The sequence below is a fragment of the Phoca vitulina genome, unplaced genomic scaffold (genome assembly GCF_004348235.1).
Source record: "Phoca vitulina isolate PV1807 unplaced genomic scaffold, GSC_HSeal_1.0 scaffold34, whole genome shotgun sequence".
NCBI lineage: Eukaryota > Metazoa > Chordata > Mammalia > Carnivora > Phocidae > Phoca > Phoca vitulina.
The window spans coordinates 6,217,664-6,233,506 of NW_022589737.1; the positions used below are offsets into that span (position 1 = coordinate 6,217,664).

General features: G+C 44.5%; 1 protein-coding gene across 3 annotated transcripts in view; it reads right to left on the reverse strand.

Moving 5' to 3' along the window:
* The window catches only part of SNX19 (sorting nexin 19), a 45,855-nt gene extending 36,496 nt beyond the window's left edge, over positions 1 to 9,359 (reverse strand). For all 3 annotated transcript variants that reach the window (XM_032426165.1, XM_032426163.1, XM_032426164.1), the window contains exons 1-6: positions 7,169 to 9,359; positions 4,818 to 4,956; positions 3,693 to 3,793; positions 3,457 to 3,576; positions 1,433 to 1,563; positions 86 to 182 (exon numbers count right to left, since the gene is read on the reverse strand). In XM_032426165.1, the coding sequence (XP_032282056.1) occupies positions 86 to 182; positions 1,433 to 1,563; positions 3,457 to 3,576; positions 3,693 to 3,793; positions 4,818 to 4,956; positions 7,169 to 8,872 (2,292 nt within the window). In that variant the 5' untranslated portion in view covers positions 8,873 to 9,359. The remainder of the gene's footprint in view (positions 1 to 85; positions 183 to 1,432; positions 1,564 to 3,456; positions 3,577 to 3,692; positions 3,794 to 4,817; positions 4,957 to 7,168) is intronic.
* Positions 9,360 to 15,843: the final 6,484 nt, after the last annotated feature.

The window sequence follows — 15,843 nt, forward strand, 5'->3', positions numbered from 1 at the left end:
GACTTTGGAGAATGTCTCAATTGTCCGTAACTGCAGTATCGACATCCCAGCTATTAATTCCAGGAGTTACCTAGGAAGTTCTTACCGCATTGCCTTCCTGGAGACAATAGAGAATCTTCTGAGGTGCCTCACTTATAGTCAGTGCTGGAGCAATCTTACTGGAGGAGAACCTCAATCTGGACCTGGTATTGATACAAAGAGCAGAAACAGAACATGATTCATGGTTTTGATCTCCAAACAAGGGCTGACAAGTATTAATGCTTTAAAACAAGAACACCCATACTTATTCTTGGGAGTTTACTGTGGTCAGAGTTGCCAGGAAAGACCTGGCCCTGAAATTCCCGAAACGATATACATTCTGGCAATTCTTTATACATAGTACAACCACTGCACTAAGCTGTGTCCGTGATGCATTTGTGAAAGGGCTTTTGTTAATGTAAAATAGGGACCAGTCTATCATGGTTGTATTCCCATAAGTTAGAAGAATGGTGAGCATATACTACATACTCATTAAAAATATGTTGGAGATTAAATTGACAAGTGGCATAAACCAAGGTTTTTGTTGTTGTTAGTACCCTTTTCATACATCCACTTATTCTCCTAGTGTTCCAAATAAAAGTAGGGAAGGGACCACAAGTGCTAACCTCATGTTCAAGGCTCTTAAAAGCACAGATATCATGGTCACTCTTCAAAATATGGGCTCAGTAAAAAAAGGCTAAAAATTGTTTTAGTGCTGGTCCACGAGACATGAACACAGAGACAAAGACAGTCAGTCAGACATACAGACACAAACATACAAACTCTCCACCCCCCCAACACACACACACACACACTCTCTCTCTCTCTCTCTTTCACTCACTCACTCTCTTCATAACGGTCCAGATACAGATATGAAGTTTACAGTAAGGGTTAAGTGTGGTGCCCTTCCTTTCCACATGTTGGCTTTGAAAGAGTGTATGTGGGACTCTAGTGCAGGACAGAATAGCCTAAAATAGGCCCTACGCATGTTTATTCTGGCCCTTTCCTGTTTATTGCTAGTACGTGCATCTTCTGAGCTAAGATTTCCAGAAATGATGACAAACAGAGATCAGTTATAAGCCTTAATTCTTAATAGGAAAGAAACACCTCAATTTTCCAGGAAAATAGAAAAGGAGAATATCCATATTCTACAGTTTTCCTTCTAGTCAAAACTCCCTGGTCAGTTTAAGTTCTGGGTTCCCATGGCAAGACATTCAGCAGGGATGCCTATGCTGGATCTCAGGCTCCTTTGGGTTGAGGACTGAGGAGTGTAGGTCTGGCTTTGTATAAAAACTGGTATGTATGACCCATCTCCTCTCTCTTAGGGCTGGAGAGTGGGGATAGGCTTTGGCTTAGGACTGGCAATCACCCTGAGAACTGGAAAGGGTCCCCGGGTGACTGAAGGGCTTCTCACTTGCTAGGCTTCTTGCCTTCTGTCTGGGGCTTGCTTTCTGTCTCGGCCTCACTCAGCTCTTCTGTGGGGCTCTGGGGTTCGGAGCGAGGAAATGCTGTCTTCAAGGTGTCCACGATAGCACTTACCACCATCTGCAGGGGTCAGAGGTGCAGGGTCAGACAGAAACCACCAAATGAGCAGTTGTCTCATGGTGCTTAATGCAATGAAGATGAGCAGATAGCTAGGGTAGCTAGTGGAGACTTTTCATCGGCATCGTCAGATACCAGGCACATTTACTGGCAACCATCCCCCCCTTTCTCGATGGCCATAAAAATCTGCTTCCTCACAGAGTTAAGACAAACAATGCCATGGGAAAAGAAACCAAAACAGTGAGATAAATAAAAAGCTGGGAGTTCTGCAGGCTGGTGAAATACTTTTCATTTTTCAATTTCTTTCCTTGTATATGAAAGAATGATTTTTAATTTCCAAATCAATAATACTTTCACCAAGATCTGAATAAATGGAAGTGATATAGGTAGGAATATATGGAAAAGAGAAAGAGTAAAGATTATCAAATGAGAAATACCTTCTAGAAGCATATATAATATTAACATGTTCAGAGTAAATTCACAGAGTAAAGAACTGGTTTTTCCAGTTAATCCAAACAATTTCTCTTCTTTACAGAAAGAGTAACAAAAATCACTCATGTCAAAATTTAGGAATCTGCATTTGATATAAACTACTCATAAAGACCAAATAGAACAATCCTCACTGAAGAGTAAGAGTTGTATTTCTCAGAATGGAAAAATGGCATATAGATATAAAATGTACATATAAAATGTACAAATGAAACCCTAAAATACCAAAGAAATGAGAAGAAATCTTTACTTTTCTTTTGGTGCTCCTTGCTAATTAACACTGCCGGCTCAGAGCAGCATCACGCCTTCCTTAATTCATGCCTGTGTTCACCCTCTACAAGGAGTACGGCCAGCACAGCTGAGACAGGGCTGAAGTGTCAGAGTAAGATGACAGTAAAGCACAGGGGATAACAAACCAGGGAAAGAACACAGAGGACCGCATGAATAGATAATGCAGCTTAGAAAACATAACTTGCTCTCAAGGCTCACCAAATTGTAGTCTGTGGGGAGGGTCCGTATCTGCTCTGTTCACTGCCGTATCACCAGCAGCTAGTCCTGTTCATGGTCAAGCTCGTACTTGACCAGGCAAGCAGTAAGTGGCTGGTGAGTCAGTGAGTGAACACATCTGTGTGGATGGACACATCTGCATGGAATTCTGGGGATTCTACCTCATTCATCCCTTTCCAGTTTGCAGCTTTTTCCTCACAGCAGTGCATGTCTCCTAATTCCTACCACATGAAATTCCACTTTTTCATTTTATCCTCTGAAGTCTAGAGAGAGGCCCGCCTTCTGCCAATGAGTCAGTGTTTTCTAACCTTTTAAAACATATGCCATCTTTGGATAAACATAAACTGCAGACGTGTGCCCTGGAGACTCTAAAATCAGCTGGTAATCACTGCCTACGGGATACGTGTTCCACAAATGTCCTTCTCCTACCATCTCCAAAGGTTCTGAGACACCCTCTCAAAAAAAGTGTAATTCTTTCCATGCTCTGTTCTCCAGCAGAGATTTAGACTATACCGGTCTAAATCAAGCTTAGTGTCCTGTCTTGGGGCTCTTCTTCCTGAGTGACCAACACCAGGAATGATCTTTATCCCCAGGAGAAACTTTCCTGCCCCCACCGATCTATGGAGGTACAGATCTATCTTCACCTTCCTCCGCTAGAATAACAATGTCATAATATCCCCTAGGAGATATGTGTACACATACAGTGTCCGAGCTGCTCACTGTAATTCAGCAAGGTGATGGTCCAACCAATATTTGCAACAGGTCTTAAAAATTCTAGTCCACGTTCTATGGACTCCTCTCTGCTTTCTCTCTGTACCCGCTACTTCCTTTATTTTTCAATCACTACCTACACTCTGGTGAGAAACTAAAGCTGAGCGCACACAGTGGCCCTGCTGGTACCTTGTCTATTCTGGACACCATGAATGGTTTCTTGACAAAGGCAATACGAGCATCTGTGTTCAGAGCAAGGAACTCCTGCATCTCCTCACTGTTAGCAATCTCCGGAATGGCACAGAGTTGCTGCAAAAGACACAAGAAGGATTTCAAAGAGAAATTCTGGTCCCCAAGTCTCTCCAACTTGGCTTGGGTATCTGATAATTAGAATGAGAGCACAGCCGAAACAGAAGGATGCTGACCTTTAGAAAGGATTCCAGGAGGCTCTTTCGGGCTTCTACTCTGTCACTATCCATGTTTCCAAATGGAAGGTCCGGAAAGAGCTTTTTAGGACCCTTCACATCTTAAAAAAAAAAAACAAAAACACAAACTCATTCACTTAACATTCACTGAGAGATATTCCATATAAAATACATCATATATGTAAAGGAAACAGAACTGTTGAATATATTCCTGAGATTTTTTTATTTCAGGAGTTCCAAATATACCCCAAGGATATAGTACATACAATCTACTCTCGTTATCAGTGTTCACGCTAAGGTATAGGAGGCCATATTCTACGGTAGTTACAAATGAGGGCTCTGAAGTCTAGGTGCCTGAGTTTAAATTTTTGCTCCAATCCCTACTATAAGAATGCCTAATTCTTCTTTGACTTTTTTCTCTGTAAAGTGGGGATAATGATAGTTCTCTATCTCATAAGCTCTTAGGAGAATTAAATGAGCTAATATGTGTAAAGTGCGTAGAAGACAACCTGGCATACGTTTTCAAGCTTGGTTCAGTAGTAACTATTGTTATTAAGAAAGAAAATGCATAACTGAAATCCACAACTTATGCCTAAACTTATTAAAAAGTTTATTTGGGTGATCATCAGTTGTTGTTGTTGTTGTTGTTGTTTTTTTAAACAAAGTAGCTGCTTACTAGCTTATTTTTAGAGTTAAATTTTATTACATTTTCTTACTGTTCTTGTGCCTTATGGGTATCAAATAGCAAACACCCAAAAAGCCTGGTTGTTAAAGGAAGGATGGCAAGCATTTCTGGAAACTATTTTTAGAGCAATTCATCTCTGTATGTATGTGGAAAAGTTGATTTAACGTCTCACGCTACCTCACGGACACTGGTGGAAATGTGAAAGTTTCTTAAGCTTAAACTAGATGGGCCCCAGAACAAAGCATTAAGTGGCAAAGAAGTGCCTCAGAAAGAATGCGATCAGTGCTAGCCAGTACTAAAACCCAAAACATCTGAAAGCAAACTGGGGGAACACGGGCCCCTTGATGTTCTCCTCCTCCATCCTTCCCCACAAATAGTAGGCCTCCAGCCTCTCATATCAGGGAGCTAGATGTGTAAAGCGGGCTGGGGAAACTCCTGACTTTTTATGAACTTTCGGAGATCTGATTTCTCTTCCAGACGCGTCTGCAGATTGAGGAACTCGCGGTAGCGGCGATTCACAGTGTGGTAGGCCACCTGCTGCAGGCCACTGCTGTTCTCACCATCCAGGGCCGTCTCATACTGTTGAATGAACACATTTGTTTAGGGCATCAGCTCAATGGCTACACAGTAAGAGCAGAGTAGAGGTAAAGGGAGGGAGACGTTCCTATTGTTTCTTTTCTTTCTTTTCTCTTTTTTAACTTATTTAAGAGAGAGAGAGAGAGAGCGCGCACGCACGAGTAGGCAGAGTGGCAGGCAGAGGGAGAGAGAGAAGCAGGCTCCCGCTGAGTAGGGAGCCCGATGTGGGGCTCAATCCCAGGACCCTGGGATCATGACTTGAGCCAAAGGCAGACGCTTAACTGACTGAGCCACCCAGGTGCCCCTATTTCTGAACCTAGTAGATCTGATTGCTGCTCTGAGTTGTAATGAATAACTCAAATTTCCAGGGCTGCTGAATTAAGGAATGAGATGTGTTTCCCAACATATGTGGCCCAGAAAGAGCAATGAGTTTTGCTGTTGTCCATTCCCTCCTTCCACCTCAAAACTCCCTCCTGCAACACTTTCTTTACTTTTAAAAATGGCTATAGGGCTCCTGGGTGGCACAGTCGGTTAAGTGTCTGTTGGCTTTGGCTCAGGTTGTGACCTCATGGTCATGGGATCGAGCCCTGTGTCAGGCTCCACACTTGGAGTGGAGTCTGCTTGCGATTCTCTCTCCCTCTGCCCCACCCGCTTGTCTCCCTCTCTCTCGCTCTGAAATAAATCTTAAAATGGCTATATTACTATTTTTCACATCTCAAAGAGTATAAAACAGAAGGCACAAGAGCACCTCTTTCACTCCTAAATTATGGGTTGGATGTTATAAGAGGATAACCATTTGCCATTATACTTGACCAGTGATTATTTATGTTAGTTGGGGGGGAAGAACAAATAATCCAAAACAGCTGATGAATAAAATCATTTGTTTGCCTGCAACGCATTAAAGGAACATGTGTTTTTATTTTGCTTTGGGCAGATTATTATTCTTGGAGCTAAACTGAAATTTTTTTTTTCTAAGCACATATCATCTGTATGATTGGAAGTCACATGAAGACTGGAGATGTTGTAAGGGGTCAAAGTTTGCTGTCTTCATATGCGTAGAGGGCCAGTATGTGGGAAAAGACAACTTGTACTGAATGTTCCCCCAGAGCAAACACCCTGAACAGCATGAAAGCTGCAACTCAGTACAGGGTAGACTTTTTGACAGAGCAGTTAAGATATAATGATTGATGTGCAAGAACTATGTATGTACTTGTTCTCATTAGGGGTAGGTTACCATTATTGTCTGGAGGAGGTATTATACTGTGGGGCAGGTGACGGAAAAAATGATCTCTTTGTTGGTGGGGCTTAAGGCTGTCTTAAAATTTTCTAGAGCCAGAGAGAAGTATTCATTATGAACTGACATGCGCAAAGTAGTAGTCCCTCAAACCAGCACTGAGAAGGAAAAGGCCTAGGTGAGAGACACAGACAGAATTCAGGGTGGGGCTCTCAAACTTAGGGCACCTGGGAGTTTCTGTGGAATATTCTGCTCCCTGAGCGACACTAATCGATACTCATACATTCCCAAACCTGGCTGCACCTCAAAAATCAATTAGGCTGCTTTTTAAATAGATCCTGATAGGCTCTGATAGATCTGAATGAGAATTTACAAAAATCCCTCTTCAGGTGATTGGGAGGCAGTCTATCCTAAAGCCAGTTTTAGGGAGCCACTGCTGTAACTGAACTCACCACCTGATACATGATGATACATATGATACCTTCATATCATCTCTGCCAAGTAGTTCCTACTTCTGTGCTTAAACAACTCTAGGAATTAGAAACCTGGTACCTTCTGAGATATTATACATATATATTTATTTATTTATATGTAAATATGTATATTTACATATACAGGTAAATAAACTTCCTGCCTAAACAAAGTACAAAAGACACTAGTAATTAAGAAAGGAAAGAAAGAAATTAACAGGGAAGTTTGGTAAGAGAATTTCTGGACAAGACTCTATATTGGGAACCACTGAAAAATATGACCCTCAGTATCCTAAGAACCCTGAGATTCTAGGATTGTTTGCATAGATACTAAACAAAAGCCAACTCTGCTTTACAAATGATCTTCAGACCATTTACATATGGATTCTTGTCAAATTAAACATAGTAAATGAAGAGTAGCCTCTCTCCCTGAGAATACTAGCTTCACTGACTCTGCTTTCCAAACCCATTCCCAGCCCAGAGTGGGTGACCATAATTCTAATCCTATTACCTTCACCGTGTAGAGTGTGTATGGGTGGAATCCAGTGCCACTGTGCTCTCGAGCAGTAATGGTACCAGTGATACGAAGGTTCTGGATGACAACTGGGCCATCTGGACTGGTCAGGGGCTCAAAGCTGAAGGTGGCTGAGCTGAGAGGACCAGTTGGAGAGGAGGAAAGCAGAACCTGTGGCAGATTAGGATCTACGGAGCTCACACCATTGGTGAGAGCCTTCTCTAAGCATGAGGGTCGTGGGGGGCAGGTCCTTTCTGGATCTGTCAGCAAAGCTGTAAGAGAGGTGACATCTCCTTGCTCTACTTCCTTGTCTGCTGTGTCAATGTGGATCTCTGGGCAGGAAGTCAGCAAGGAGACCAGCAGCCCTGTCTCTGTTTCTGTTCCTGGACCCAGCTCGGCCTCTGCTCCTTCAATTCCTTCGGATCCCTCAACATCCTTAGACTCCAGAGACTGGGGACCCTCCAGGGTACACAGGGCATCCTGGATCCTGTCAGAGAGGAAGTTGCCTGGGGTCATGAGCATGATGGTTTCCTTGCTCAGTTCAGACAATGGAGACTCCAGCTCTGTGTCTTCACATAAGAACAAAGGGCCTCGAATATCTGGCTGTAGGAAATGAGATGAGTTGTTTCCTACTTTTCTTTCTTCTGGAACTCCACCCAGTTCTCCCTCTATTGCTTCATGGCCTTCTTCAACTTCTGGGGAGTGATGGGAAGGCCGGTCTGGCTCATTACAGTTCAGGAGCACCGGCGCTGCTGCTGGAGAAGGGGCTCTCACTTCTGGCAGGCTCTGTACCTCAACAATCAGTGGCAGAGATGTGGGCACTGAGGGCTTTTCCAGGGCACTGGCTGGGGAAGTTGGTTTAACCACTGCTGTCGGATTATCTCTGGCCTTGGAAAAGATGCCCACAAGTGCGAGGTGGATCCAGTCAGGATCTGACAGCTTGCTAATCAGTGGTAAGATTACATTGCAGGTAATGAGTTCCACCACTACATGGCGACCGGTCCGGGTCTCCAAGTGGGGCTTTGGCACTAGTCCTTGAAGCAACAAATTTACAATGCCACGTGTATAAGTGACCTCAGTGCTGGCGCTCTGCACAGCAGGATGTGGGGCAGTAGCTCGGCAGTAAGCCTCCCAGAGCTGGGAGGGCTCAACTGTACCACTCTGCTTCCCAGTCAGGGCTTCCTTCGCCTGAATATAGCTCTGCAGGTGACAACCGCAGAGAGTCAGAACCCTCTGGGCAAGGGCATGACTGTCCACCATGCCCATCCTCCTCCGGAGCTCCTGGACCAACCCTTTCATGGCGGCCTCCATTTCTTCCTCAAAGGCTGGCTCCTGGCTCACTGAGCGATACCAGGACGACACAAAGTCCCGAATAATCATCTGGATGGTGCGGTCGATCTCCAGTTCCAGTTGCCTCTCTGCCTCAGGGTTTGGAGGGCAGGTGGCCACTGGGATGAAGCGTTCCAGGTGCAGTCGACCTGAAGCCCCCACAATGGCATTTGAGCCCAGCCATCCTCCCAGCACCGCTAGCAATGCAGACAGAAGGCACAGGAGCCACACGTTGACCAGAAAGTGGATGACCAGGAGCCAGCCGAGCACGATTCCCACAGCCATCAGCTTCCGGCTACTCAGCAGGTTATTGAGGTTCCAGCTGCACCCAGCTGGAGCCTCTTGTAACGAGGACACTGTCTCTGCCTTCATGGCTAAAAGGGGCAGATGGCTACTCAGACGATCGATCACCCTCCTTCTACTTCACTTGGGTTCGGGAATGGGGCGTTAACTGTGTACGGAGACAAGGCTATCTGGCGTGCCCTATTCAGGGCCCCGGGCGGGGCTCTGGGCCCTCGGCGTCCTACAGGCACTGCAAAGCGACAGAGGCGGTACTGCTTCTCCCCCTCGCGCCAGCCCGTTCCAGTGGAGATTCCGCAGCCTTTATAATGCAGCGGTCGGAGAGCCGCCGCGCTGCCTGGGGAGGGCGGGGCAGGGCCTACGGCGCCCCTCACCCAACACTTACAGACGCCGAACACCGGGTCATACACCGCTGGGGGGCGCGCCCAGACCGAGTCCCGATGTGCGGGGGCACAACGGTGTCTTCGCCGCCGCCCTCGGAGGAACCCTCCGCCGGGCTGGGGTCCCCGGGCGACTGCCACCAGCAGCCCGGCTTTTGTCACGGCTGCCGGCCGGCGGCCGCCGGGGACGACTTCCGGGTCGATGGCGGCGGAACGGGGCATGTTGGGAGAGCGGCCGCGCGGCCCGAGGCGCGGCGCTGCGCTGGGCGCTGCTCCCCCTGGTGGCGAGGAGCAGCCGTGACAGCACCAGCGGAAAGTGGTCTCCCAAACTCGGCTTGCAGAACCCGTGCTCAACGGTGGGGCAAAGTTCCCACAGGGGTGTGGAGCAGAGAGCGGCCGTGCCGGCAGTAACGCTCCACGACTGAGACTTCTAGCTTTCATTATTAAATGGAGTCGTCCAACATTTCTTACTGCTTAGGCAAACTCTCTGTAATCCAGTTTGTTTTAATCCCATGTGGGCATTTTTTTAATTGGCCCGATACATTTTAACAATTTACCCCGCTTCCTCCGGCGCCCCCGTGCAATCCCCAATACATAGCTCACGTACATTGTTCTCGAATTGCAGAACACGAGGTGTACATCTTAATACAGAGATAGATTTATTCCTTAAATTTCATATACTGTGCAACAAAATCATATTTGTGATTTGGGGGTTATTTGCTGGTGGCATTACCCAAGCAGTCAGATGTTTTGAGCATCTGCTGTATTCAATCACTGTGAATAGGTACTGTGGACGAATAGAGCAGTCCTTGTCCTCAAGGACCTGGCAGCCTATTGGGGAGACAAGTTCCTGAATCATGAATGGATAACTAATAATGCAAGTCAGTATGGTATATAGTAAAATGCAAAATCTTATAGGTATTCAGGGGAAGGACAGATCACTGGGGGTTGCAGTGGTTTAGAGGGAACCTCACAGAGAAGGTAGCCTTTATGTTGAATCTTCAAGGGTGAGAGTTGGTTTCTAACCCTCTCCATGTCGTCTTCCCCCTTTTTCCCAAATGTATAGGAAAAGAAGGCAGAGGTAGAGATGCATTTTCAGACAATCCTCAAATGTATTTGCTTTGAAATCTACCCGGACAGAATTACCTACAGGAAGATTGAATGCCTGACAGTAGAGCGGACCATGTGTAAGAACGTGTCGGTGTCATGTGAAGGCAGGTTTCTTCCCCATCTTGGTCCCTAGGAGCTCTGCCTGCAATGTGGCTATCCTTTTTATTTTGGCACAGGATGCATATCATTTGTATAGTTATTTATGATTGCTCATCTTCAGCTTTCTCTATGATGTTAGCAGGCTTCATCATTATAGCATTAGTTCCCAGATGTTAGGGGACTCTGCAGGCAAACTCCAACCAAAAATGTGCCAACAAGAAGCAAACATATTGTGGCTTCTCTCATTTCTACTGTTGTGGCAACGATTTCTTTTGAATACAAAAGGAACCATCATTTAGATGTGAAGCATAGTTAATGCCTGTCAATTCTAATACAAACAGTTTGATTTAGGATCAGAATGTCCACGAAGCTGACTGGACACATCCTTGAGAACCCAGAATGTGGTCCACTGTTTCCATGGCAGAGACCACTTCACTGCTGCTCTCCATTCCACAAAAAAGGAATATAAGAAGTGGGTGCTGCCCTCTTTGTCCTCCCAGACCATTTCATTGTCCTCAGTTAGAGAGACAGTTAGATCACAATGATGCTCTGGAGAAATATCCCTGCCACTCAGCCAAGAACTGAAAGAAGTGGATGAGAAAGAGACTAATGTGATTTTGAAGATTTTCCTGTGATAGGTCAGAGAGAAAGTTTACAGCATAAACTGGAATGTTCAGGGCAGTAAGAAACTGACCTTGTAAGTGGGCGCTGTGCCACCTGACCAGATGGTCTGGAGTACGGAGGTAGCCAAGAGTGCCTTCCTGATTCTGAAGCGGATTTGATGAAATAGGACTCTCAGATGAACATGCCAGCACACTTGTCATTTTGACTGGAATGAGTTTCTGCCTAGAGATCTGGGACCAGCCTTAGTCTCCAAACAGATTTATCACAGGGAGGAGGCGAGAGGCACGACTGATGTTTGGTGGTGGTGACGGTGTGTATATGTGGTGGGAGGAGGCTTGCTGTCTGGCCACATCACTCACCATCTCACTAGGTCCTTTCTACTTTCCTTCTTACCATTTCTTAAAACATTACAGGCAAGTGCTCAAAGTACTTGGAGATAACAAGACAAATAATACACAGTAATTCACCTCAAGGAACTCTCAGTCTAGTTAAGGAGAAAGACACATAGATCAATGTAACAAAACATTATCATGTGTGGTATGACAGTTGCAGTAGAAGTATGTATAATAAAATGGGAATGCGAAGGAAGGGTGGTCAACCAGGGAATCGGGTGGTGTCAATAAAGTCTTCATAGAAAGTTGGAAAACGTTGGGAAAAGGTAAAGAAGTAAGTAAGTTATTTTAGGTGAATGGAGGACGAAAGTTTTGAAGATGACAGATATATTAGTTATTACTGTGGTAGTGGTTTCATGCGTGTATATATATGTCAAACTTAATCAACTTGCACAGAGAGAGCAAAGGGAAGAGAGAGGGAAGGTCTGTAAGGCAGAGGCAGCAGAGAGAAATAAGCAGGGACAGTGAGAGCTGGGGGGACTGCAGCAAGGGGGCATGCTGGAGGCAGCTCATGCTACACCTCAGTTTTATCTCAAAAATAGAAGTCAAGGTAACTTACTAAAGAGAGAAGTAGTGATGGGGCAGGTGACTTGGTTTAGAACTATTGCTCTGAGAAAAAGAAGGAGCTCCTGAAGGTCATATAAAGAATAAAGAGAGACTGAGGACCTAGCTCAGGTTAGGACCTTGATGTCTTGAGAAGAGAGATGTTAGCATTTAAAATCATTGTGTCTATGTGTCTAGGAAAGGAAATGTAGCCAGAGAGAGAACATCAGTTGTGAGGATAGGGTTAGTTGTACTGAAAGAGACTGAGTGAGCCAGAAGAACAAAAGCCTGTGGCTAGAGATTGGTCTGTTGGAACCTGTGGTGGTTTCCTATTGTTGCTCTATCAAATTACCATAAACTTAGTGGGTACAGCAACATAGGTTTTTCTCGCACAGTTCTAGAAGTCATAAATCTAAACCCGGTTGGCAGGGATGTGTTCTTTCTGGAGGCTCTGAGGGAGAACCTGCTTTCTTGCCCTTTCCAGCTTTGAGAGGCTGCCTGCCTTCTGATTCTCATGGCCTCACATTACATTGACTTCTGCTTCTGTTGTCACTTCTCTCACTTTGACCCTTCTGCCTGTTTCTTATAAAGACCCTTCTGATTATATTGAGCCCTCCCAGATAACCCAAGGTTATCTTCTGATCTCAAGATACTTAAGTTAATCACGTCTGCAAAGGTTCTTTTGCCATAAAAGGTAACATGGTCTCAGGTTCTGGGGATTAGAATGTGGACATCTTTGGGGGTCATTATTCAACTTACTACAGAGCCCAAATATCCAGATATGAAAATCTTTTTTGTGATGATGAAGTCTGGGTGTGGCCAAGTAATGAGTTCCTGAAGTAAGATGTAGATAACATGTTAGGGCTAAGGAAGAAATTTTGAATCTGTTTTTGAGAAGGATGATCTATATGTCATTGGAAGTCACTGATGTTAGGGTAGTGAAGACTGGGGTCTTGGTACAAAAGTTCTCAATAAATGAGGAGGATGATCAGAAGTTGATGGATGATGTAACAAGAAGAGTAGATTGTGGTAATACCAAAATATGAGGGGGGAATTTTTCATAAATTGGAAAACAAGTTACCTGGAAGAATCCATGAACTGCCTAAGATACAGTGTTGTAGAGTAAATAGCTACCAGAGGGCAGCAGGGATTACGGCATCTTAAGGGGAAATTGCATCTCCTATACTCATTCATTCATCCATTCATATACCCATTCATCCATTCATCCAACAAGCATTTAAACTCGGTATTGGGAATTCAAATATGAACTTTGTATGGCTGATCTTCTTAAAGGATTCACAGTCTTGTACAAGAGACAGGCACTGACACAATATTAAAAGTGCTATAAAAGAAAAATGTCAAAATACAAGAACACAGAGAATTTGGAAAAGTTTCACAGAAGAGGTGACAATTGAGTTAGCCTTAAAGGATGGGTTAAATTTCTCAGGAAGACAAGAGGAACATGTCATTCCAGGAATAAGGAAAACATGAGAAACACTGAGAAAGCTCCTGTATCAGTTTGCTAGAACTCATAATAAAACTGCAGACTGGGTAGTTTAAATAATAGAAATTTATTTTCTCACAGTTCTAGAGGTTGGAAGTCCAAGATTAAGATATTGGTAGGGTTGGTTTCTCCTGAAGCCTCTCTCATTGGCTTGCAGATGGCTGCCTTCTTGCTGTGTCTTCACATGGTCTTTCCTTCGTGTGTGTGCCTCCCTGGTGTGTCTCTCTCTTTTAAAGACACCACTCCTATAGGATAAGGGCCCACCCATATAACCTCACTTAACTTTAATCACCACTTTAAATTTCTCTAGTCAGGGTTCTCCAGAGAAACAGAACCAGTATATATGTGCACACACACACACACACACACACACACACACACACGTAGATGTAGATTCATTATGAGGAACTGGCTCATGCCAGTGAGGCTGAGAAGTCCCACAGTCTGCCATCGGCAAGCTAGATACCCAGGAAAGCCAGTGGTATCATTCAGTCCAAGTCTAACGGCCTGAGAACCGGGGGAGTTTATTATGTAAATCCCAGTGTAAAGGCTGGAGAAGATGAGATGACCAGCTCAATTTTTGAGGCAGGAAAAAAAAAAAGGTGAATTCCTTCTTCTTTCACCTCTTGTACTATTCAGACCCTCAATGGATTGGATGATGACCACCTCCATTTGGAAAGGCAATCTACTGAGTCCAGTGATTCAAATACTAATCTCTTCCAGAAACACCCTCACAGACACACCCAGACATAATGTTTAACATGGCCACCCTGGGGCCAGCCAACTTGATACAAAATTAGCCACTACAAGGCTTTATTTTTTTAAAATTTTTATTGTTATGTTAATCACCATACATTACATCATTAGTTTTTGATGTAGTGTTCCATGATTGTTTGTGTATAACACCCAGTGCTCCATGCAGAACGTGCCCTCTTTAATACCCATCACCAGGCTAACCCATCCTCCCACCCCCCTCCCCTCTAGAACCCTCAGTTTGTTTTTCAGAGTCCATCATCTCTCATGGTTCGTCTCCCCCTCCGATTTCCTCCCTTCATTCTTCCCCTCCTGCTATCTTCTTCTTCTTCTCCTTCTTCTTCTCCTCCTTCTTCTTCTTCTTCTTCTTCTTCTTCTTCTTCTTCTTCTTCTTCTTCTTCTTCTTCTTCTTTTTAACATATATTGTATTATTTGTTTCAGAGGTACAGGTCTGTGATTCAACAGTCTTGCATAATTCACAGCACTCACCATAGCACATACCCTCCCCAGTGTCTATCACCCAGCCACCCCATCCCTCCCCCCCACGACTCCAGCAACCCTCAGTTTGTTTCCTGAGATTAAGAATTCCTCATATCAGTGAGGTCATATGATACATGTCTTTTTCTGATTGACTTATTTCGCTCAACATAACACCCTCCAGTTCCATCCACGTCATTGCAAATGGCAAGATCTCATTCCTTTTGATGGCTGCATAATATTCCACTGTATATATATACCACCTCTTCTTTATCCATTCATCTGTCGATGGACATCTTGGCTCTTTCCATAGTTTGGCTATTGTGTACATTGCTGCTATAAACATCGGGGTGCATGTACCCCTTTGGATCCCTACATTTGTATCTTTGGGGCAAATACCCAGTAGTGCAAATGCTGGATTGTAGGGTAGCTCTATTTTCAACTTTTTGAGGAACCTCCATACTGTTTTCCAGAGTGGCTGCACCAGCTTGCGTTCCCACCAACAGTGTAGGAGGGTTCCCCTTTCTCCACATCCCCGCCAACATCTGTCGTTTCCTGACTTGTTAATTTTAGAACAAGGCTTTATCTCTAAACACAGTCATATTATGAGGTGTAGTGGGGTTCAGACTTCACGGTATGAATTCTGGGGAGACACAAATCAGTCCATAACAGCTCCTTTCTGTCTGTGGGTTATGTGGATGGTTACATTTTGATGATCAGGATACTGAGAAGGAGGATGATAGATTTAATAGTTGCCAACATTTGCTTTCATGGCATACAAAAATAAAAATAACATTGAACTACAAGTCAAAGAGACATAGATTTAAGTTTCACACCTGACCGCACATGATACTAAGTGCTCTAATAAGCCCTCCCACTGCAGAACAACTGGATCCTGAATGGAAACTCTTTTTGGTGAATTGATGGGCTCATCAGAGGAGAAGTAGGTGATGAGTTCAAAGTACACCATCCTGTCCCTCTCCTCAAACTAGAGAGAACAGAAAACAAACTGAGATGAAAGCAGAATGGGAGTAGTGGACAGGGTGGCCCTAGAGACAGATGTCCTCAGCAGGACTGTAATTCAGGTTCTGAGCCTTGTTCCAGCAGAAGGTAGTAAAACGCAGTCCCTGAGTCCTGTCTTAGCCACAGTCCTTGAGGGGA